This window comes from Hylobates moloch, unplaced genomic scaffold (assembly GCF_009828535.3).
Source record: "Hylobates moloch isolate HMO894 unplaced genomic scaffold, HMol_V3 SCAFFOLD_1, whole genome shotgun sequence".
Taxonomy (NCBI): domain Eukaryota; kingdom Metazoa; phylum Chordata; class Mammalia; order Primates; family Hylobatidae; genus Hylobates; species Hylobates moloch.
This window is the reverse complement of record NW_026652276.1, coordinates 103,829,121-103,851,982: the sequence shown is the minus strand read 5'-3', so window position 1 is coordinate 103,851,982 and position 22,862 is coordinate 103,829,121. Positions and strand designations below refer to the sequence as shown.

The 22,862-nt window shown below is 58.4% G+C and overlaps 1 protein-coding gene across 3 annotated transcripts; it reads right to left on the bottom strand.

Annotated features, from left to right (window-relative positions):
• Positions 1-674: 674 nt before the first annotated feature.
• On the bottom strand, positions 675-21,182 carry STX1A (syntaxin 1A). 3 transcript variants are annotated; one of them, XM_032756868.2, is made up of 10 exons: positions 21,082-21,182; positions 10,504-10,581; positions 10,048-10,147; positions 6,636-6,710; positions 5,844-5,917; positions 5,642-5,750; positions 5,209-5,282; positions 4,307-4,444; positions 2,207-2,317; positions 675-1,964 (listed from the first exon to the last, which is right to left on the bottom strand). In XM_032756868.2, the coding sequence occupies exons 1-10, from the start codon at positions 21,109-21,111 to the stop codon at positions 1,887-1,889; spliced, it is 867 nt and encodes a 288-aa protein (XP_032612759.1). In that variant the 5' UTR covers positions 21,112-21,182; the 3' UTR covers positions 675-1,886. The 3 variants fall into 3 exon arrangements, with proteins under 3 accessions (XP_032612759.1, XP_058300118.1, XP_058300123.1); XM_058444135.1 differs by lacking the exon at positions 675-1,964 and having other exon boundaries at positions 2,207-2,409; positions 4,192-4,444; XM_058444140.1 differs by lacking the exon at positions 675-1,964 and having other exon boundaries at positions 2,207-2,409.
• Positions 21,183-22,862: the final 1,680 nt, after the last annotated feature.

Below are 22,862 nucleotides of genomic sequence, written 5' to 3'. Positions count from 1 at the left end.
CACGGTCAGCTGCCCATCAGCCCAGTGCTTGGATGTCTTGGGCTGATCTCTTGTCCCGTCACTAGTGGTTGGAAAGGGCAGGTCCTGCTCTGGGGTAGTGTGGGACTGTCCAGCAGGCTGTGATAGGAGAGGAGGGGTAATGGTTGCTTGAGCCTTTTGGTCCATGTGGGAAGAGGGGCAAGATCCTGGGCATTGCAGTACAGAGCTGGATTAGGTGTTCAGCAGCTTAAGACATTAGGGAATGGGTGCAGGGGCCAGAGGGGCTGGGTGTCTGGGAGTGGGGTGAGGCTTGGGGTCTGAGGATCTAAGCCCTGCAGTGGGGTCTCCTGCAGGTGTCAGATTCCAGGCCTTGAGCATGGCCTCTGGGCCTTTCTCAGGGAATAAGGTCTGGATGTTCTCCACTGCATGGCCGGAGACAGGTCTGAGGAAGTTGAAGGCCCAGGGTAGGGTTGAGGCTGAGTTGGGATCCTCGCCTCTGAGCCCTTCCTCTTAGTGCCACATTCATTCATCTTCAGGTTCTAAGACTGCGACACTGCAGATGGCAAGAAGTCTAGAGCAGCCAGGCCAGGTACAACCTGTGGTCCCAGCTCTGTGGGAGGCTGAGGTGGGAGGCCAGCTTGGGCAATAGTGAGAACCTCCTAAGGTTTTCCCCCACGAGACCTGGGGAAGAAATCTAGAACAGAGGCCTGGTACAGATACAAATGTTTATTCTACATAAAAATTTCACAAAATGGGCAGCTGGTTGTACCAAGACCTTTGGTGAAGGGGTTGGGGGGAATCGCTGTTCAAGAAGGCAACACGGACAGTGGTCACAGTCACTGGGCAGGAGTAAAGCCGAGGGAGGGTGGGGCACACGGACACGGCCCCATCCCCTGCTGCATGCACTCGCATGCATCTCCCTGCCTGTCCACGAGGGAGAGGGTCCTGGGGCAGGGTCACATTTCCCATGAGAAGCCCCAAGGTGTTGAGGAGGAGGTAGCCCTCCCCGGCTGGCTGCCAAATACTGCATCCGGGACACCTGACCCACATGGCACATCGATGGGGGGATGGCAAGGGCAGGATGAGACTGCAGGCCTGAAATGACATCTGACTTCCCAGAGCGCAAGACAACAGGAGCCACCATCCCAAACATGCAACACTGGCTCGAGGGCCTGACTGCAGCCTGCTTTGCCTCCCTAGCTGCTGAGGTGGCTGGAGATGGGGCACCAGCCAGCCCCTTCCAGAGGGACACCTGGGGTCAGATCTAGCCCAAGGGGTTGCTCCTGGGGCTGGAGGAATGTGGGAAGGGAAGCTGAGGCCCAGGACCCGATGGACTTTGCCCCTAAGCAGGGGAGGGAGCCTGGAGCCATGGCAGCCTGAGCCTCCCTGGCAGTGATCAGTGATTGAGACTCAGCTGGGCTGTCCCTCAGGGCCACCTCTCCCCTAACCTGAAAAGCAGCACCATGTGGCCAGCTGGTCCCCACCCCTCAGGGCTCTGCTTGTGGGGACAGCTGGAGAGGCCAGAGGATGGGGCAGGTCAGTTGGAGGCGAGGTTAGGGTCCCCAGGGAAGAGCAGAACCCAGGCCCACCGAGTTACTGAAGGCAAGGAAGCGTGGCCTGTGTCACCCTGGCGGCCCTGCCTGGGTCTGCCCCTTGCTGCGTACACTGCATCACGCCCCGCTGGCTGCCTCCCTCTGCCTCTTCCGTACAGACGCACACTCACAGAGATCATGCACACGACACGGGGCAGGGACGGAGGGCCCATGGCAGAGGAGGGAGCATGGGAGCCGGGAGGGAGGGTGCTCTGAGCCAGAGGCGGGGGTTGGGAGGGCAGCCCAGCCAGGTGGCAGCAGCCAGGGCCTCCTTGGAGTGGCCCACCTGGAGTGGAGTGGCAGTTTGGGTGGCTTCTAGGCGAAGATGCCCCCAACAGTGGAGGCGATGACGATGCCCAGGATCACACAGCAGATGATGATCATGATTTTCTTCTGCATGGGAAGCGGGCAGGAGAGGCCTCAGACAGTGGTGGCGGCAGGTGGGGTGGGACTATGGCAAAGGCTGAGGGCTGGACAGTCGGGGATCCAAGCAGGGGAAGGTGACGGCCTGGGAGGGGGCTGTCATGGGGAGCTCCTGAGAGCAGGGGGAGAGGTGGGATGGGGAGGGATGTGGGATGGTTGGGGGTCCCTAATGGGTGCTGGGGCATGGGCTTGGGCAGGGCTGGGCTACTGACCCGGCGTGCCTTGCTCTGGTACTTGACAGCCTTCTTGGTGTCAGACACGGCCCTCTCCACGTAGTCTACCGCGTGTTCCACATTGTACTCGATCCTGTCAATCATCTCTCCCTGCGGGGGCCGGGGGCACCCGAGCTCCAGAGGGCCCTCTCCTCAGGGTTGGGTTGGGGCTTGGGGCAGGACTTCAGGAAAGCACCCTGAGGCTACAGAGAAAAAGGGGGTGTGAGGAGGTTGGGGTACGGCTTCTCACCTGGGCCAGGTACCCTGGGTGGGGTGTAGAGGGCCAGGCAGGCTCCCCAAGGCAGCTCCCACGTTTCCCCGCAGAGCAGCCTGGGGGTGGAGCTGGCCATGCAGTCTCAGCTGAGGGTTGGGGACCATGCAGAGAACACTGTCAGAAAGGTGGGAGTGCCAGGCAAAGGAAGGTGGGAGCAGGAGTGGGTATGCTGGAGTCTGGGCCTGCCCTGGCCATAGCTCCTGAGGTGGCCACGGGTGAGCCTCCCCACACCCCCATCCTCAGGCATGACAGCTCCATCCAGCTCTGTCTGCTGTCTGGAGTCTTCAGTCTTTAAGAACTTGAGGTCAGGAGTTCGAGACCATCCTGGCCAACATGGTGAAACCCCATCTCTACTAAAAATACAAAAATTAGCTGGGCGTGGTGGCGAGCACCTGTAGTCTCAGCTACTCGGGAGGCTGAGGCAGGAGAATTGGTTGAACCTGGGAGGCAGAGGTTGCAGTGAGCTGAAATCCTGCCACTGCACTCCAGCCTGGCGACAGAGCGAGACTCCGTCTCAAAAAAAAAAAAAAAAAAAAAAAAAAAAAAGAACCCCCTGCCCAGCCCACTTTTGAGCCCTGTGATCTGGTCCCATGCTGCCCCCAGAGGCCAGTCTGACCATGACACTGCCCCACAAGACTCCTAGGGCGTGTCTCCCTCTCCAAGTCCATCGGTTGCCTTCATTGGCGTCCACGTCACCATGGCCTGTTTCTCACCAGATGGCAGCAGCAACAGCCTCCTGACGGCCTCCGTACTTCCTAACCAAGGTCACATCACTCCCATACTTAAAACATTCCAACCTGGCTGGGTGCTGTGGCTCACATCTATGATCCCAGCACTTTGGGAGGCTGAGGTGGGAGGATCACTTGAGCCCAGGAGTTCTGAGACCAGCCTGGGCAACACAGCAAGATCCCATCTTTTGCTAAAACAAAACAAACAACCCAAACCCCCTCCGATCTAGAAGAGACCGAAAATTCCCCAGCACACTGCCTGCCAAGGCCCCGTCCACCTCGTCTCTCCAGCTTCATCTCAGCTCCGACCACTCCTTGTGCCCCAGCAGCAAGGACCTCCTTTTTCTGTTCCCGAAATAAGTCTGGGTCTTGCTGGGCTTGGGACCTTAGTGTTGCTGGGGCCAGCTCTTCATCTCTGCTGCGAAGTCTTCACAGCTGGCTCCTTTTCACCCTTTTTTGGCATCAGCTCAAATGCCCCCTCCTGAGAGGCCTTCCTTGACCACTCCAACAAAGGCAGCCGCGCCGTCGTGGTCACGGTGTTACTCCGTGTAATTTTGGAACCATAGTTGTGGCGGCACCACTCTTGAGCTTGTCAGAGAGGTACCTTCCTGGACCTTCACCTGCCAGTCTCTGGGACGGGGACCTGGAAACTTACAAGTCCTCCAGGTGACTCATTCAAGTTTGAGCCCCACTGGAGAACCTTCCATTTGTTCTTAGGCAACTCTTTTGCCCAACAGCCATTCACTCCAGGAAGCAGGTCCCTGAGCTGTCCTGGTCAGTGCTATGCCTTCAGTCTCTGGGGAAATGCATGGCCCACAGTGGCCCCATGAGGAAACAGTAGAGGAATGAGAGATGGCGGGGTATAGGGGGTGGGGCCATGCAGGGCCTGGGGTTCTTGAAGCTCAAGCAGAGCCATGCAGAGGACAGGGACCTTCGGGTGGGCAGGGCCCTGGCGGCAGTTTCAACAGCAGGTAATTGGTTACCTGAGAACTTGGTCCCTCCCCGGCAGGGCAGCGTGTCAGGCAGAAAGGGCGAGGTTAGTGCAGCCCTGGGTGCTGGTGTGGGCTGGATTGGAGGGCATGGGGGCCCGGTGCTCACCTGGCTCTCCACGAGCATGGCCATGTCCATGAACATGTCGTGTAGCTCACGAATGCTGTTCTCCAGCTTGATGATCTCACTGTGCCGCGTCTCAATCTCGCTCAGAGCCTGCTTCGAGATGCTGGAGTCCATGATGATCTGGGGGTGGGAGCAGGGGGCTGGGACCCAGAGGCTTGCTGAGGGGCAGGGCAGAGGGCCGAGGGGGAGGGCGTTTGGGGTGGGCAGAGCTGCTCTGGAAGGGGGCCCGAGGCTTCCTCCCAAGCCGCAGCCTTCCCCACCTTGCTACCTGGCTCTGCCACATGCTAGCTGTTACCTAATTTCTCTGCAAGCCAATCTCCTACCTGTAACCTGGAGCTAGTGACACCTTCCACCTGTGCTGGCCACAGAGCGAGTGCTCAGTGACAGTCCTTATCACCAGCATTTTGCAGAGCCGAAGTTGACTGCCCCGTGGACCCAGGCCTGGAACTGCCCTTCTTCCGTTCCTTCCCCCACATTGAATGTGACTGCTCCTCCCCTCTCTCCTGGAACTCACAGCCCCAAGCCTGCCTCGAACACCTGTGTGCCATGTCCTTCAGGGAGCACCCCTGCCCGGCTTCACGTGAACACAGAGATGGCCAAATGTCCTCCACAAGAGGAAAAGGGCCCACGGATAAGAGGAGGAGCCGCTGGCCGCCGGCGAAAGTGGGTCCAATTGGGAGGCATCAGGAGACGGGGTCTTGAGTCCACCTTTGCCGCCGACACTTATGTGACCTCAGCCTGGTGTTTTCCCCTCTCTGGGACTCTTCCTTCCCTAAAACCTGCCTTACAAGGGGTCTGTGTCCAAATACTGTCCAGACCCGGGGTCATGGACGCGGGGAACATGGTGAGGGGGTCATGGCCGGAGGGATGGGGCCTACACTCACCCCGGAGGCAAAGATGGCGGGGTTCCCACTCTCCAGCATGTCCTCCAGCTCCTCACTGGTCGTGGTCCTGCCGGCTGCAAGCGAGTGGGGTCACACTGAGCCCAGCCCTCTCCGGGGAGTTCAGGAGCAGCATTGGGCCCCGCCCCCTCCAGTCCCAGGCCCGGGCTCCCCCCAGCCCCAAGCTCAGCGGCAGCCTCAGGCCCCGCCCCCACCGGCCCTTAACACAGCAGACGCCTCAGGCCCCCGCCCCTCCAGCCCCTAACTCAACAGCTGCCTCGGGCCCCGCCCCTCCAGCCCCTAACTCAACAGCTGCCTCGGGCCCCGCCCCTCCGGTCCCTAACTCAGCAGCTGCCTCGAGCCACGCCCCCCGGGCCCCTAACTAAGCAGCAGCCTCGGGCCCCGCCCCCCGCCCCAAGCCCCACCCCCAGCTCACTGATCTCCAGCTGCCTCTGGATGCGGCCCTTGCAGCGCTCGCGGTAGTCGGACTGCGTGGCGTTGTACTCCGACATGACCTCCACAAACTTTCTGGACAGCGTGGAGTGCTGGGGGCCCGAGATGGAGGTGCAGGGGTCAGGCCCCGTGGGGACCGACCCAGAGACTCAGGTGCCCGCCCACCCTAGACTCCGTGGCCACACCTGTGTCTTCCGGATCCTCAGGTCAGCGGAGGAGCGGTTCAGGCCTTCCTCTTGCTCAATGGACTGCTCGATGCCTGGGGGCACAGGTGGCTGCTGAGTCATAACCAGCCCCCTTCAACTCCGTCCCCTACCCGCACACCCGGCATCTATCCACCTCCCCACATCCCCTAGGGTATGTGTGTGGCCTGTGGCTGGTGGGGTCAGTGCCAGGCACCGATGGAGCAGGGGCCTACAGAGGCTCTTCCAGCTGTGACGCTGTGTGGTGTGTGCACGATGCACACCTACTCCAAGCTCTGCGTGTGTGTGAGGTCTGGTAGCTCTGGCCACCCTATGCCTGGGTACCGCTCCTTTTCTGCTCAGAGAGGCTGTGTACGAGGGACCATGCCCACAGCGGGGACAGCCAGGCGGCCCCTCCTGCAGGGCATGTGGCCCCGAGGCCTTGGCACTCATGGGGTGTATGTGTCTGTTCACCCAGCATACAGGGCTTCTGCACGAGACCAGGAAGTACTGGCCACTTCTTCAACCCTCTTTAGCAGAGATGAGGGGCAGTGCCCATCCAGAGTGGAGCCCGCCCTCGACAAAGCCTCGGGCGGGTGTGTCCCTGGGCCCAGCCCAGAGTCTGGCACCAATGGGCCTTGCCAAGTAGCTGTTGAGTGAATGGGCACATGATGCACCCTCAGAAAGGAAAGCAAGATCCGGCGCACCCCCTCAGGGTGAGCAAAACCCCATGGGCTCCCCAGAGGAAGTAGGCCTAGAATGCCCCCCACCCACCCCCAGACAAGCCTGACTCACTCTTTAACTTGGAACGAACTTTGTTTGCTGTCTTCTTTATGTCGGACATGAGTTCTTCCAGCTCCTCCTTCGTCTCTGGGGAAGTAGAAAGGGTGGGGGTAGGCCCCCTAGGCTCTGCCGGGACTGACGTGCAGGCTCAGCCTCCAGCACAGGGGGCCAGTGGGAGGCTCTGGGAAGATCCCGGTTCTCCCCTGTTCCCCTGGCTAAGGCTCTGCCTTCCCGCCCCCTCCCCCAATTCTGGGCCAGGGCTGCACCAGCTGCAGCTTCACCCCCTCTTGTGCTGTCTTCAGAGGAGCCTCCCTTCCTCCTTTGCCGGCGCCCCCACCCCCTGGAGATAACAGATGGGTCTAAATTTAAGGCAGAAGTAATTGTGGAGCAGCTGGCGATGCTGGAGTTGGCGCCGGGAACAGTGACTTGATACTTGCTGGAGTTGAAGGTGGGGGGGGGCGGGCGGTGCGGGCTCACCTGGTGTTACCTGGTGGCTCAGGAGGGTTCGCAGCCAGCCAGGGGGCTGACAGGGGACCACCCCACACTCCCTGAGTCGTATGCTCAAACACTCTGGGTGGGGCAGACTTTGCTGTTCCCACAAAGCTGCGCCTCCCTGGGTGCTAAGTACCTGGCGGGCGGAAGGGGGTAAGAGGTGGATGGCCTGGGTGGGCGCTGATGTGGGCCCTCAGGTCCAAAGAGGTGGGCACAATTGGCCCTGGCCGTAGCAGGTAGCTGGGGCCCTGGTTAAATTGGATGAAGGTGGTGGCATAGTGTTTTGCGGCCCTTGTTCCAACTAGAACCATCTCCCTAAAGCTGGCAGAGGTCATGGGGGTGCCCAGCTTGCCCCCCTGCCTGAGAGGAGCTGGATGGAAAAGTGGGACAAGACAGCTGCCTCCCCTGGGGGTGCTCCTGGCAACACCCCAGTCTCAGGACACCCCCAGGACTCTGCCCCGGGAGAAGCTGGGACTGAGCTCTGGCTATCACCTTCCCACCCGCCCCTCTGCTTGCCCCTGGGGCTGGGGTTTGTCCTAGAGGGGACAGGGAGGGGTGTTGAGAGTGGTCTATCAGGAAGGCCCCGGATGGGGTCACCTCCCAAGTGGAATGCAGTGAGGTGGAGCGGGGAAGGGGGGGTTCCAAGGCGCGGAGGAGGGCGCCTCATCCGTAGGAACAAAGGAAAAGTCGGTTACCAGCTGCTCTGACGTCTCAGCCTCTTTTGCTCAGACCCAAAATAGCCCAGGCCGGATGGCAGCCCCCAGAGGAGGCAGAGCCTGCCTTGCCCGGGAGAGCCCCCCACTCATTGCCATCTTTCCTTGAGACTTCTCTTTAACTCTGTGCCGCTTGTGCCCTAGAACCCCCAACATGAGCCCCCTCCTCTTAGCGAGAGCCTGGGACTCCGCCAGGTCTCGACTGCTCAGCTCATGGGTGGTGACTCAGAACCGGTCCCTATGACTGTGCATGACACCGCAGCAGGAGATGGTGCCGGAGGTGGCCTGTAGGAGCCCAAGGTGTGGAGCAGACAGCTCTGCTGCCCCATGCCCGCCCCACCTGCCAGCAGTGAGAGACCCACTCCCCTGCTCTTTAGAGCCCTCCGTCCCCACCCCACAATCAGCCACCTCCTGACCCTGAGCAGGAACAGCCCACAGAGGGACACACAGTGACCCAGATACCTCTGGGCACACAGACATCCGTCTCATGCTGCCATCCAACAAATCTCTCAGGCGAGGAGCGCAGCATGGTGAGCCCTGGGCGTCCCTCTCTCCCTCCTGCCCTTCCTGAGGCAGTCCACCCTGCTCCCACCTGACCCATTTTGCCTTCTGAGGGCGGGGCACTGGCTTAGTTGCTGTGGCACTGACCTGGGTTCATGCACACTTTGGGGCTGTGGAAAGATTTACTCTGGGTTCTTGAAGATGCCAGTGGGCTTGGGGGTGAGGGGTCATAGACCGGGAGGCTGTGCTGGAGGTGAGAAGAAAATCTGACTCCGGGCACCTGGGTGGCCAGGGCTTGCCTCCCTCAAACACCTGACGGCTGCATCCCTGGGGCTCAGGGTGAGCCCCCCTCCAGGGGAGGGCACCTATCCCATCAGCCTGGCATCTCTCAGTGTAGTAACCAACATCTCAACAGGAACGTGAGGACCAGGTCAGGGGGACCTGTCTGGGGACGGAGTGCGAGCCTGACATACATGCTCTCAGTGTGGAGGGAGAGGGGTGACTTCCTGGAGCCCTGAGAATGCCCGCCCCGGGGTGCCACATGGCCAGGTGCCAGGGCTGCCAGCTCCTTCCGGAAGCTCTGCCTGCTTGGCCAGCTTGCCCTCCCACAGCGCTGACGCCTCAGAGCTGCCATCTGCTCCCCTGGGAGGCGAGGGGAGGGGCGGGGCTGGACTAAGGGGCCTTCCTATTGATCACAGACAGCTTCCTCCTTCCCTCCTTCCTTCCCTCGCTCCCAGAAGCCCAGGGCTGCAGCCAGCCCAGTTGCCTTAGAAAAAAGCCAGTTTGAAATGAAAAAAAAGAACACCTTCTTGGAGCTGGGTGCGGGGGCTCATGCCTGTAATCCCAGCACTTTGGGAGGCTGAGGCGGGCGGATCACCTGGGGTTGGGAGTTCGAGACCAGCCTGACCAACATGGAGAAACCCCGTCTCTACTAAAAATACCAAATATTAGCCGGGCGTTGTGGCGCATGCCTGTAATCCCAGCTACTCGGGAGGCTGAGGTAGGAGAAGTGCTTTAACCTGGGAGGCAGAGGTTGCAGTGGGCCAAGATGGCGCCACTGCACTCCAGCCTGGGTAACAGAGCAAGACTCCGTCATGAAAAAAAAAAAAAAAAAGAAAAAAGCCAGTTCGGCCGGACGCGGTGGCTCATGCCTCTAATCCCAGCACTTTGGGAGGCCAAAGCAGGTGGATCACGAGGTCAGGAGATCAAGACCGTCTTGGCCAACATGGTGAAACCCCATCTCTACTAAAATACAAAAAATTAGCCGGGCATGGTGGCGCGTGCTTGTAATCCCAGCTACTTGGGAGGCTGAGGCAGGGGAATCACTTAAACCTGGAAGGCAGAGGTGGCAGTGAGCTGAGATTGTGCCATTGCACCCCAGCCTGGCGACAGAGCAAGACTCTATCTCAAAAAAAAAAAAAAAAAAAAAAAGCCAGTTCACCTGGGAAGGGCGGGGCTGATCGCCTCTCCCATCACCCAAGTCTTCATGGAGACTGGTCTGGCCGGCCTGGGATGCTGGGTACTGACCCCCCAATTCCAAGCCAGGGACAGCTGCATTTCCCAAGGCTTCTCGTGAAACCCTCCCGACCCTGGCCCGCCCAGGCACGCCTAAGCCCACCAGCCATGAAGGCTGCAGAGGTCCCGTGAGGCCTCCCTGGCAGCAGCCCCTTCCGGAGGCTTGTGGGGCCTGAAACCTGTCCCCCACCCCACACACTCACTCTCATCGGGGTTGGGGGATGCCAGGATGGCACTGTGCTTCCGCTTCACCTCCTCCACGTTCTCTGCAATCTTGTCAATGAAGCCTCGAATCTCCTCCACCTGCGGACCAAGGCCGGGTGGTCAGGAGGAGGAAATCGGGGGAGGAGGCTTCTGGGGCCCAGGGATGGCCCAGAGTAGGGCTGCGGTCACGGCTCAGGGGGAGGATGGGCCAGGCTTTGGGTGCTGGGGTGCAGTGGGGGTGCATCCTTCCAGACCCAGATGGGGAGGAGTGCGATCCCAGATTTAGCTCCGCTCTGAGCTTCCATCTATTCACCCTCAAAACGGTTCATTCATTGGCGCCCCGGAGCTGCTGAGCCAGGTGCAGGTGTGAAAGAGCCCTGAACCTGGCTCAGAGGCGAGAGTGGCCCCCCAAGGTCTGCCAGTGTGTGGGAAGGGTGGGGTGTGCTGGCTCCCACCTGCTCAAAGAACTCATCCATGAAGCGGTCTCGGTCCACGGTGACAGCGACATCATCATCATCATCGCTGTCCTTGGCCTGTGCAGGGTTGTGCACACATGAGCGGATGTATGTACAGGACACACCTGTACACATGCAGGTGCCCAGGGTAGAGCACCAGGGCCCTGCCCCTCCCCCTCTCCCTGGGGGCCTCTGGGCAGGGACAAGAACAGGCCTGGCTGTGCCCTCCGCTCCCAGCCACAGTAAGATCTGGAGGACCACTGGGGGCCCGGCACAGAGAGAGGAACCTTGCCTGATACACTGCTGTCAAGGCCAAGTCTCAGCCTCTGGGCCAGGGACTTCCTCCCTCGCCTATCTGCCTGCCCCCTCCCTGCAGCTGGGGAGGCAAGCGAGCCTGGGGCCAGCCGCTCTGTCTGGGCCCCCTGGGTCCCCTAGGCCCCTAGGACAGCTGCCTGGAAAGTGCATTTTCTACTGTCCTGGCCCTGTGGTTTACACACACACACACAAACACATACACACATTTGTAGAGTTGAGGTCTTGCTGTGTCACCCAGGCTGGAGTGCAGGGGTGCAATCACAGCTCACTGCAGCCTTGAACACCTGGGCTCAAGTGATCCTCCTAACTCAGCCTCCCGAGTAGCTGGAATTATAGGTTTCCACAACCATGCCTGGCTCCAGTGGTTTTAATTCAGGTGGAGCCCACAGGTCCCAAGCTCCCTTTCCAGAGTGGGCCCTGTAAGGGGAGACCTGCCCGCTGTGTCCCAGGCCTGGGCACCACTAAACCCCAGCCCCGAGGTGGCATGGATCAGAACTCTTAGGAATCTCCTGTCAGTCTTTTTTAAAAACAGTTTTTAAATTTAAGTTTTATTTTTGTAGAGACGGGGTCTCACTGTGTTGCCCAGGCTGGTCTTGAACTCCTGGCCTCAAGCGATCCTCCTGCCTCAGCCTTCCAAAGCGCTGGGATTGTAGGTGTGAGCCACTGCACTTGATCTCCCTGTCGGTCTTGCCAATGGAACTCGGTCTGCCTCCTTCCAGTCTCCAGACCTGGACCCAGCAGGCATGAGGGGACAGTCATGTTGCCACTTGGCTCGGGTCCTGCCTTAGGCCTCAGCCACAGGTGCAGGCCCCACTCTACTGTCCCAGGAGCAGCTGTACAAAAGCCACCCCCATGGTGGGGCAAGGGTAATTATACTTCTGACTTCCCGGCATGCTGCACACAATCATTACTGTCTGCCTCATACCGTGAGTTGGCCAGGGTCAGCCCACACTGCTGGCAAGGCCAGGTCTCTCTCTGCAGCCAAGGCAAGGATATTCAGGGTGGCCACCCTGGAGCAGGGACTGACGTCTCTGGGGCTCGGGGCTTGTTCTCACCTCTTTTATTTTTTATTTTTATTTTTATTTTTATTTTTTGAGAGAGTCTCGCACTTTCACCTAGGCTGGAGTGCAGTGGTGTGATCTTGGCTCACTGCAACCTCCACTTCCTAGGTTCAAGCAATTCTCCTGCCTCAGCCTCCCGAGTAGCTGGGATTACAGGTGCACGCCACTATGCCCAGCTAATTTTTGTATTTTTAGTAGAGACGGGTTTCACTATGTTGGCCAGGCTGGTCTCGAACTCCTAACCTCAGGTGATCCGCCTGCCTCGGCCTCCCAAAGTGCTGAGATTACAGGCATGAATCACTGCATCTAGTCTTGTTCCCACCTCATTTCTGAGTGCCTCATGGGAGCGGCACTGCCTGGCTCAGCACTGACCCCACCTCGGTGCTCTCTCGTTAGGACGGAGGCAGGTGGAGGTTGAGGGGCTGAGAGAACTGATGGGACTCATCAGGCTGGGCCTTGACCCCTCTGGCTCTGTTTACTCTTCTGTGAAATGGGGACAGTGACACCTGGCTGCATGGAGGGAGGGCTGAGAAAAAGTGGGGAAGCAGGGCACGTATGTTTGTTTGATTGATGGATGGACTGATTGAGACTGATTGATTGATTGAGACAGGGTCTTGCTCTGTCACCCAGGCTGGAGTGCAGTGGCACAATCATAACTCACTGTAGCCTCGACCTCCCAGGCTCAAGCCATCCTTTCACTTCAGCCTCCCAAGAAGCTGGGACTACAGATGCATGCCACCACACCTAGCTACTTTTTGATTTTTTTTTTTTTTTTTGTAGAGACAGGGTCAAACTATGTTGCCCAGTCTGGTCTCAAACTCTTGGGCTCAAGTGATCTTCCCACCTGGCTTCCCAAAGTGCTGGGAGTACAGGTGTGAGCCACCACGCCCGGCCTGAGCATGTTCTGTGAGGGGCTCACATTACCCCATCAAAGTGGGGACTCATCGGGAGAGGGGGTAGTTAGGAGCTTTGATAGAGGCGGCTCAGAGGGGCCTCCTCTCTTTAAGATATCACACCACCTCCCCAGCAGCTAAAATAAATTCTCTTTCCCACTCCCCACCGAGTGCCTGTGGCTGTCACCAGGTGGTACCCCCTCCCCCACCAAGCTCCCCACAGACACAGAAAGTCCAGGAGCCGTTTTCACGCTTTTAGACCGTGACAAGCCTAGGAGTTGAGTCAGAGGAGCCCTCCCTAGGGAAACTGAGGCAGAGCACTGCCAGGAGGAGCCCAGTTCCTCCTCCTGGGCCGGCTGCCAGGTTGGGAAGTGGCCCCAGGAGCTCCTGCCATTCAGTGTCCTGCCTTCTCTGCCCTGGTGCTCAGAGGATCAGGGTAGATGACAAAGGGTGGATGGAGAGTTCTCCAGCTCCTTTCCCGTGGCCAGAGACAAGAGTCACTGCCAGCCCCACCGAACCCCTGTCCTGCCCTCAGAGACCCCTGGCACCTGTCTGTTGCCTCTCTTGACCTCAGCTTGCCCATCTGTGTAATGGGGGCAGATCTTCTCCCGGCATCCGGCCAGCTCTGACCTGCTACCTTCCCAAAAGGCTGAAGGCTGGACCAGGAAGCTTCTCTAACAGAAGGGCTGGGAGGAGAGATGCCCGCATCCTCCTCTGGACCCTCTGTCTATGAGGGTAGGGCTGGGGAAAGGGAGATCAGGGCCAGGGTCTGATGGGGGCACCCAGGTCAAGTGTACCCTGGAGGTGGCATTGAGATTGGCCCCAAAGCCAGTCGGGGGGCTGAGGGCCTGACCTCTGAGGCATGGTGAAACCAGCCACATCTCCAAGCAAAACCTAGAGGGGATGGGCCAAGGGGGCTTTTCCTCCCACGTCCTCCTACTTCTTCGTTCTTGGGAATTTTCACCCCCAGCTCTGCTCTTTATCCCGCTGCCCTCCCCTGGGATCAGACCCCACTCCACCATACCTACAACCCGTTCCTGGCCCTACAATCCACCCTCTGCCCCCAAGTTTCCCCCAGGCACATCCCTCTACCCAGGATGCTGATTCCATGAAGGTGACATTCCCTTCTTCCTTGATGCCACCTCCTTCCAGAAGCCTCCCTGCCCCCCCAGATCAGTATCTTGCACCTCGTTCTTCCACACACCATTCACATTCCTATTGGAGCCATGGCTGAAAACTCTCAGGCCCTAAGGGACCTGAAAAGTCCCCCTGGCTTCAGCTTCCAGCCTCAGCTTGCATACCTCCTGTGACGGTGAGCTCACTAGCTTCCCCAAACAGCTCTGCCCATCTCCGGCAGCCCCAACTGTTAGAGTCCTTCTCTTTCCTGTAGTTTGGTTCCAGGCCATAAAGAACCTGTGGGTGCCCTCTCCCTGGGGTACCCCTGCTATAGACCTGAAGGCAGCATCCACATCCTCCCTAGATTTTTCTTCTCAAGTATTCCTTCCCTTTCAGATCCTTCCCAGGGACCCCAAATTACAGCCCCTGCCCAAGAGTTGTTCCACTGTGCCTCTGTCTCCTGTCATACAGCACACAAATTGAATCTGCTGCTGACTGTGGTCTGGGCAATGCCAAAGATCTGGCCCATCCCCTCCCTCTTTCTATATGATCTACCTCTATTAATACAGCCAGGAATCAGATAAGTGATCATGTAGCATTTCCTGTCAAGAAAAGCCCCAAGCCCTTCCCAACCACTGTCTGTGGAGTGGATTTGGGGTTCGAGTGAAGGACCTTTTTCCTGTTTCATTTCTTCATTTGTTCCGATGCTTATTTCAGTTTGTGGGATTCTGATGGCTCCTGACTCTGTTGCCCCCTGCACCCTCATCCACATCCAAGCCAGAGCCTGGTGGCAACATTCTAGAGATGTCCTCCAGATTAACTCAGACACGTAATCAGTTCTCATTGGACACGGAATAAACTGATAAGGACGTGGGATGGCAGAGTCCCATTGCCACCCTTACCTCCTCTGTTTCCCAGCCCAGACACACTCTTGACCAAAATGTAACTAGGTGATGTGGCTACCCTGGCATGCTGTCTTCCTGGTGTCTTGGGCTGGCCAGGGTGGGCACTGTATACATAAAGTGGCCAGGCACGATGGCTCACGCTGGTAATCTCAGCACTTTGGGAGGCTGAGGTGGGAGGATTACTTGAGTCCAGGAGTTTGAGACCAGCCAGGGCAACATAGTAAGACCCCATCTCTACTGAAAACAACAAAAATTAGCTGGGCATGGTGCCATGCATCTGTAATCACAGCTACTCAGGAGGCTGAGATGGGAGGATTGCTTGAGCCCTGGAGGTCGAGGCTGCAGTGAGCTATGATCGTGCCATTGCACTCCTTAGGTGTGCAGAACAAGATCCTGTCTCAAAAAAACAAAAGTGGACACACAGATTTCTGTGGAATAATTAGGGCCCAGCTCCCTTGGGGATCTACCAATGCTTTCTGAGTGGCAGTCACAGCTCTGGAGAGGGGGCTGGATTGGAGTTGGGGACTTGGAACCCTTCGCTGTGCAGGTGGCAGCTGGAACTGTGGGGCACAAACTCAAAGGCCCAAGTGTCTTATGGACGGATGTGCCCAGATATCATACGGGCACCTTGCCTGCCTCCTGGCCAAAACCAGGCTCCACCTGTTTTGCCAGAGCCCCCTCCTCTGAACTGCCTAGCACAGAACCCCAAGCCGGAAACCTAGGACATCTGCCATCTTCCTCCTCTTCTCCCATCCAACCAACATCCAATTTGTCCTGGCACTTTTTTTTTTTTTTTTTTTTTTTGAGGCAGAGTCCCGCTCTGTTGCCCAGGCTGGAGCGCAGTGGCGCAATCTCGGCTCACTGCAAGCCCCACCTCCCAGGTTCAAGCGATTCTCCTGCCTCAGCCTCCCAAGTAGCTGGGATTACAGGCACCCGCATCACACTCGGCTAGTTTTTATATTTTTAGTAGAGACGGGGTTTCACCATGTTACAGGCCAGGCTGGTCTTGAATTCCTGACCTCAGGTGATCCGCCTGCCTCAGCCTCCCAAAGTGCTAGGATTACAGGCATGAGCCAGTGCGCCTAGCTCTTATTTATTTATTTATTTTTTAAACAGAATCTCGCTTTGTTGTCCAGACTGGAGTGTAGTGGCAAGATCATAGCTCACTGCAGCCTTGATCTCTCAGGCTCAAGCAATCCTCCAGCCTCAGCCTCCAGAGTAGCTGGGACTACAGGCGCCTGCCACCACACCTGGCTAATTTTAAATTTTTGTAGAGATGGTGGTCTCACTATGTTGCTCAGGCTGGTCTCAAACTCCTGAGCTCAAGCAGTCTTCCCACCTCAGCCTCCCAAGTAGCTGGTACTGCAGGTGTGAGCCCTCAAGCCTAGCTAACATCCTGGTGTTTTTTTTATTCTGCATTCAGCGGTTCTCAAAGCTGGGCGAGCACCAGAATCCTTTGGGGGGATTAAAAAAAAAAAAAAAAAAAAAACGGCTTCCAGGGATCCACCCCAAAGAGACTGAATCAGAATTTATAGGGGTAGCCGGGTGCAGTGGCTCATGCCTTAATCCCAGCACTTTGGGAGGCCAAGGTGGGTGGATCACCTGAGGTTAGCAGTTCAAGACCAGCCTGGTCAACATGGCAAAACCCCATCTCTACTAAAAATACAAAAATTAGCCGGTGTGGTGGTGCATGCCTGTAATCCCAGCTACTCGGGAGGGTGAGGCAAGAGAATCACTTGAACCTGGGAGGTGGAGGTTGCAGTGAGCCGAGATTGTGCCACTGCACTCCAGCCTGGGTGACAGAACGAGACTCCGTCTAAAAAAAAAAAAATTGGCTGGGTGTGGTGGCTTACACTTGTAATCCCAGCACTTTGGGAGGCCGAGGCGGGCAGATCAGGAGGTCAAGAGATCGAGGCCATCCTGGCCAACATGGTGAAACCCCGTCGCTACTAAAAATACAAAAGTTAGCCGGGCGTGGTGATGCGCACCTGTAGTCTCAGCTACTCAGGAGGCTGAGGAAGGAGAATCACTTGAACCCAGGAGGTGGAGGCTGCAGTGAGCCGAGATGGCACCACTGCACTCCAGCCTGGCGACAGTGCGAGACTCCGTCTAAAAAAAAAAACCAACAAAAAACACCACCTCCAACCAGGAAGGCTGGGAGGGAGTGCTTCCTTACCTCCCTAGCATGGAGACTGCTAGAAAGACCAGACCCTGCTGGAACCATGGGGGGCTAGATGCCCTGAGCTTCCCCTGGCAGAGGTGGGGCAGCCCTGGTGGTCTCTCCTAGCAGAGACTCCAGGATTCCATGACACCTTCCTGGAGGTAATAGTCTCACTCCTCCAAGAGGCGCAGAGGCCAGGCAGCCTCCAGGCCTGTCCCAGGGGAAGTTATCAGGCCGGCAAGGTTGATTCATCACTGCTGAGCACAGTGGCTGTTGTCTGCCTCGAGGGCTATTTTTTTCCCTTCTTCTTTTAAATGACTAATCAAAGTCAATATCACTAGTGCAGAGAGGCCCGGAGCTGAGTCAGGGGTGTGCGAGAGGCCAAGCTGGGTCTGCAGGAAAGACGGCTGTGCAATCTGAGCCTCCTCACCCTGTCCCCAGCCTCCAGCTCTGTGTACACCAGGTCCCCGCCCTGCAGAGCCTGCCCCTTCACAGGGCCCCAGAGTGGCTCAGGGAGGCAGCTTCAGGCCATGGAAGGGGCCAGGCTCTGCCCCCACAGGCTGCGTGACCTCAGACAAACACCCGGCCCTTTCTGGACCTGTTTTCTGATCTGTAAGATAGGAGGTTGAACTAGATGGTCCCGGGAGGCCATTCCATCTGCACCCCAGATGAAAATGTACCCAAATGCATCGTTCATGCTGGGAAACCTCTGGGAGGTAATGGGAGGAAGGATCGGGTGAGCCCTGTCCGGCTCCTGTTCTTACACCCTCGTGCCTGCCACTCTGCAAGGCAGGTAACACTGGCTCCATTTTGCAGATGAGGAAGTGAGCAGAGGGAGATTAAGGATGAACCTGCCCGGCGTTGCCACCCAACCGCCAGACTCTTCCCAGCAACGAAAGAGAGAAGGGGAAACTGGTGGGCAAAGCAGGGCCCTGGGCCTTCCCATCCAGGCCTGCCTGGACTGCTCCGGTGAGTTGGACCCCAGTGTAGACCTCAAGGCACTTCAGGGGGCCACAGACACCAGCTGTCAGGACCACCTGCTATTCTCTCCTGGTTGAGCATTCCAATCTCTCTGCCTTCACTAAGCTGTCCCCTCCTTTGGATCACCCTCTCTCCTCCTATTCAAATCCAGCTCCTGCTCCTGGGCTATCCCAGGGTCTCTTCTTCCAGGAAGCCTTCCAGGATTGTGCTGCTCCAACTCTCCCTCCTTGCTACGTCTTCAGCCTCCTGCAACAGGTCCCATGTGTCTGTCCCACATGACCTGGCACATAGGCAAACACCGTTCTGGGCCCAGGGAGAAAGGTCAGCTCTGCAAAGTCCCCAGGAAGAAAATCAGGGAGTCTCTGAGTTGAGGGGAGGAGGCAGCTACAGCCCGAGTGGGGCTCCCTGGAGATGCTCTAACCCAAAAGTCTTTCCCTGGCTATGTGACCCTGGCCCTGTCTTCGGTCTCTCTTTGTTACCTGTAACCTGCAAGTGGCCTTTCTGATCTCTGAGGGCCTGCGACAGTGTTGAGGCCCCCTGGCTAGTCCCCAGTGACCCCCTTCACTCCCCATCTGCAGAGGGAGAGTTGGCAGCTGGAGAAGGCTGGAGGGCTGGGCCGGGCCTGCAGAGTGAGGAAATGCGCCAGCTCCTTCCCCAAGTGTGACTTTTATAAATAAGCTCCCTTCGCCTCCTTCCAAATGTGGTGGCGTTGGGTGGGGGAGAAGGAGAAAGAAGAGGGAGGAGGAGGAGGAAGAGGGAGGGAGGGAGGGCTGGGAGCTGTGCACAGCCGCTGTCCCCAGCACCATCTCTGTTCAGCCCAGCCCAGCCCAGCCCGCTCCAGTCCAGCCCAGTCTAGCCCAGTCCAGCCCAGTCCAGCTCAGCCAGTACTGGCCTCTTCCTTCCTGGGGATTCTGGGCTGAAAATTCTGACTCCTGGGGCTTCAGGCCTCCTACAAATGTGGAGCTGGAGTCAGGAGACCTGTGGCCCCGCTTCTCGCCCCAAGAAACTGAATTCTAGGCTTTCTCATCCCCACTTCACAGATGGGAACCCCAGGTCTAGAGGGAAGGAAGCCTGTGGGAATGGCGGCCCCACCAAGACTGTCTCACCCCACCCCGTGTGGGCTCCTGCCTGCCAGCTGTCCTCCTGTCTGCTAGAAAGCCCTCCCTGGGCATGGCCACCCAGCAATGGGTACAGCCTCCCTGGGCTCTGAATGCCTTGTGTGGGGAGGGTGGAGGCGTCTGGAGCGGAAGCCTCAGACCATTCAAAGCAAAGCCTGGCTTCACCATCTAATCAGGGGGCGAGGAGGTAGTAACAGAGACAGACATCAGAGCAAAAAGATCTGGGTTCAAACGCTTCACAACCCCAGCTCCACTGGCTGTCCCCGTGTCAGCCAGACCTGAGTCTGACTATCTTCAGGGATGAGGCAAAGCCCTTTTCTACCACCCCTCCCTCTAGCAGGCAATCCGCGTCTCCTTTGTGCCTCAGTTTCCCCTTCAGCCAGGGGGATGAAGGCTGGCATGCCAGAGGCTATTATCCTGTGTAAGGGCCCATGGTTCCCCTGACCACTTGGTTCCCACACATACCCTCAGGTAACCTACCAGGTGCCTAAACATCAGCACATTACACCACACAGCCATCCATCACCAGAAAAACACTCATTCTGACTCAACGGAGCTCAGGAAACTTGAGGGCAACCACAGGGGCCGCGGGGGAAGTGTTTAGAGCCCATACGCGACTTGAGGGACCATCTTCTTCCTTTGAAACCTCATGGGGTTTACACCAGGGGCCGGGCGCTGGGCCAGGAATAACAGGTCTGGAGGCAAAGTGGAGGCCGTGGTGCCAGAGCAAGTGGGGGAGATGAAGGCAGGGGAGCCCAGGTCCCGATTCCAGGATGCCCAGGAGGCAACCATGACATAATGGGGCAGACAGGCCTCCAACTCAGGGAGCCTCTGGGTCGAGAAGACAAGCCATGGGGTCAAACGCCCAAAGGACACTTGACATTTTCCATAGGAGGGGACCTTAGGGTTCTAGATCCTAGCCGAGGGCGCGGGGTTGGGGGTACTCCCAGGGATCAGCAGGCAGGGCTGCCAGCCAGGTAGCCAGCCAGGGGACCAGATGACCAGATGAGACTCAATCTAGTCTTCAGCCTTGATCCCCACCCCCCCGACACACCCAGGGAGGCTTCATTTCCGTCACTGTCCTCCACTCCCAGTCACCATCCTCCTGGGCTCCTCATCCCTAAGGGCAGAGGCCAGGGGAAGGGGACCCATACAGACTGCAGGGGTCTCTGGGCTGGGAGAGGGTGGGCTCTGACTCAGAACGTTTGTGCATCCTCCTACTCCCCCCAAACCCCGCCCCAGGAGCCACACCCCAGGGGTTTCCCAGATACAGGTGGAAAAATAGATCCAAGTCGCAAGGAACCCTGAAGGGTCTGGAAACGCCAGCCAGGGCTGCCCGGAAGCCCGAAGGTGGACAGGTGGACCGGGGGCGGGTGTGACGCCCCCTCCCGACCCCAGACCTGGGGCGGGCAGTGGATCCCTACTGCGACCGAGCAGAGGGGAAGCCACAGGTGATGGGAGCCACAGGTGACCAGGGCGGCCCGAGGAGGCCGCCCCCACCCGACGGGCCAGTTTTCCGCAGCGCGCCCCGCAGCGGGGCCCCGCGCAGGGGACCGGCACCGGCCCACCGCGGTCCCCTCGTCTGTCTACACCAAGGAGGTTCCCACCGCGGTCCCCTCGTCTGTCTACACCGAGGGGGGACGGGAGGTCAGAGATGAGGGACAGTGGGGGGGCCAGAGACAGGGCCTGCTCTGCGGGAGGGGGAAGAGGTCCCGCCACCGAAACCCCATCATACCCTCCGAACCCCCCAAATCAAGGTGGCCCCGAAAAGTTTATCCAGGACCCTGGACTCCAGCCGAGCGTCCACGTATCAGCGCGGCCGAGCTCACGCGAGCCCGTGACCCCGAGTGGGTCCGAGGGGCGGAACCCGGAGGGGGGTCGAGGTCCCTGGCTCGCCCCGCTCCCTTCAGCCACGGCTAGGGGCGCAGGAGCGGCCGCCCTCCTGGCCGCGGGAGCCGGGCGGGAAGTGTCCGGCGCGTTGGCGCGGGCGGCCGGCGGTGGGCGGCCGCGCGCTGGGGCCGGACTCACCGTGCGGAGCTCCTGGGTTCGGTCCTTCATGCTCCCGGGAGTGGCAGCAGCGCCGGCTGCAGCCGTGTGAGCCCCGCATGCGCGACGGCCGCCCCGCGGCTGCGCAGCGCCAGCCCGGCCCCGCCCCGGCCCCCGGGACCCCAGCCCCGCCCCACCCCTCCCGGGCCCCGCCCAGACCCCGCCCAGACCCCGCCCCACCCCGCACGAGCGGCCCCGTGGGGGTCGAAGCCCTGGGGTCTCGTCCTGGACGTTCCGCACGCGTGATCGCTACCGGGGATGGGTCCCCAGAGATCCTGCTGCCTCCTCTGCCCCAGCCCTGTCTCGTTTTTTATTTATTATTTTTGGAGACAAGGTCTCGCTCTGTCGCCCAGGCTGGAGTGCAGTGGTGCAATCATAGCTCACTGCAGCCTTGAGCTCCTGGGCTCAGGCAATCCTCCCTCCTCAGTCTCCTGGGTGGCTGGGACTACAGTTGCTCACCACTACTCCTGAATAATTTTCAAATATTTCGTAGAGACAGGGTCTTGCTATGTTACTCAGGCTGGTCTCGAACTCCTGGCCTCAAGCGATCCTCCCTCCTCCCAAAGCTCTGCGATTACAGGCGTGAGCCACCGTGCCCGGCTTCCAGCGTCTTCCCGACTTAGCCGCTCAGCATCCCTGTCCCAGAATCTGGTCCTCATCCTCAGATCCCTTCACTTCCCCAGAATTTGCTAGAGTTTGTAACTCCCTCCTTCATTTCATTACCTGGGGACCTCCTGCTCTCCCTTCTGTTCCCCAGCCAAAAACCTCCCGGAGAGTTCCAGCCTGGGAGCCTCCACCCTTCCCCCTTGCTCCCATCATCCAGTAAGGACTCAGGCACTGGCCCCTTCTTTCCCTAGGATTTCTCAGTTCACAGCTCTGATGCTGCATGACCCACCACTTTTTCCTGCAGGATGAAGGAACTCCTCTATCTTTTTATGTTTTTATGTTTGTTTGTTTGTTTATTTATGAGATAGAGTTTCACTCTTGTCACCCAGGCTGGAGTGCAGTGGCGCTATCTCAGCTCACTGCAACCTCCGCCTCCTGGGTTCAAGCGATTCTCCTGCCTCATCCTCCCAAGTAGCTGGGATTACAGGTGCCCGCCACCACGCCTGGCTAATTTTTTGTATTTTTAGTAGAGATAGGGTTTCGCCATGTTGAGCAGGCTGGTCTCAAACTCCTGACCTCTTGATCCGCCCGCCTTGGCCTCCCAAAGTGCTGGGATTACAGGCATGAGCCGCCGCGCCCAGCCTATTTTTTTTTTTTTTTTTGAGACAGAGTCTCACTCTGTTGCCCAGGCTGGAGTGCAGTAGCACGATCTTGGCTCACTGCAACCTCCACCTCCCGAGTTCAAGCAATTCTCCTGCCTCAGCTTCCCGAGTAGCTGAGATTACAGGCACCCACAACCATGCCTGGCTAAATTTTTTGTATTTTTAGTAGAGACGGAGTTTTACCATGTTGGCCAGCCTGGTTTCGAACTCCTGACCTCAAGTGATCTGCCCGCCTCAGCCTCCCAAAGTGCTGGGATTACAGGTGTGAGCCACTGCACCCAGCCAGGAAATCCTCTATCTTTGAGAAGGAGATTTGAGTTATAGCCCCCCTCTCCTTCTCCTCTCCCTGCCTCCCCAATCCTGAGCTCTGGCTCTAGGCCTGAGGTTCTATTTTCTCTTTTTTCCTTTTTGTAGAGATGGGGTCTTCTCATGTTGCCCAGGCTGGTCTCGAAGTCCTGGCCTCAAGTGATCCTCCTGGCTTGGCCTTCCAAAGCA

Excerpts from the sequence above, each read along its gene's own strand:
- STX1A (XM_032756868.2), bottom strand. The coding sequence starts at position 21,111 with ATGAAGGACCGAACCCAGGAGCTCCGCACG. Across the intron at positions 5,283-5,641 it reads CCAGAGGCAGCTGGAGATCA|CCGGCAGGACCACGACCAGT; the intron begins GTGAGCTGGGGG and ends ACTCGCTTGCAG. Across the intron at positions 2,318-4,306 it reads CCATGCTCGTGGAGAGCCAG|GGAGAGATGATTGACAGGAT; the intron begins GTGAGCACCGGG and ends CGGCCCCCGCAG.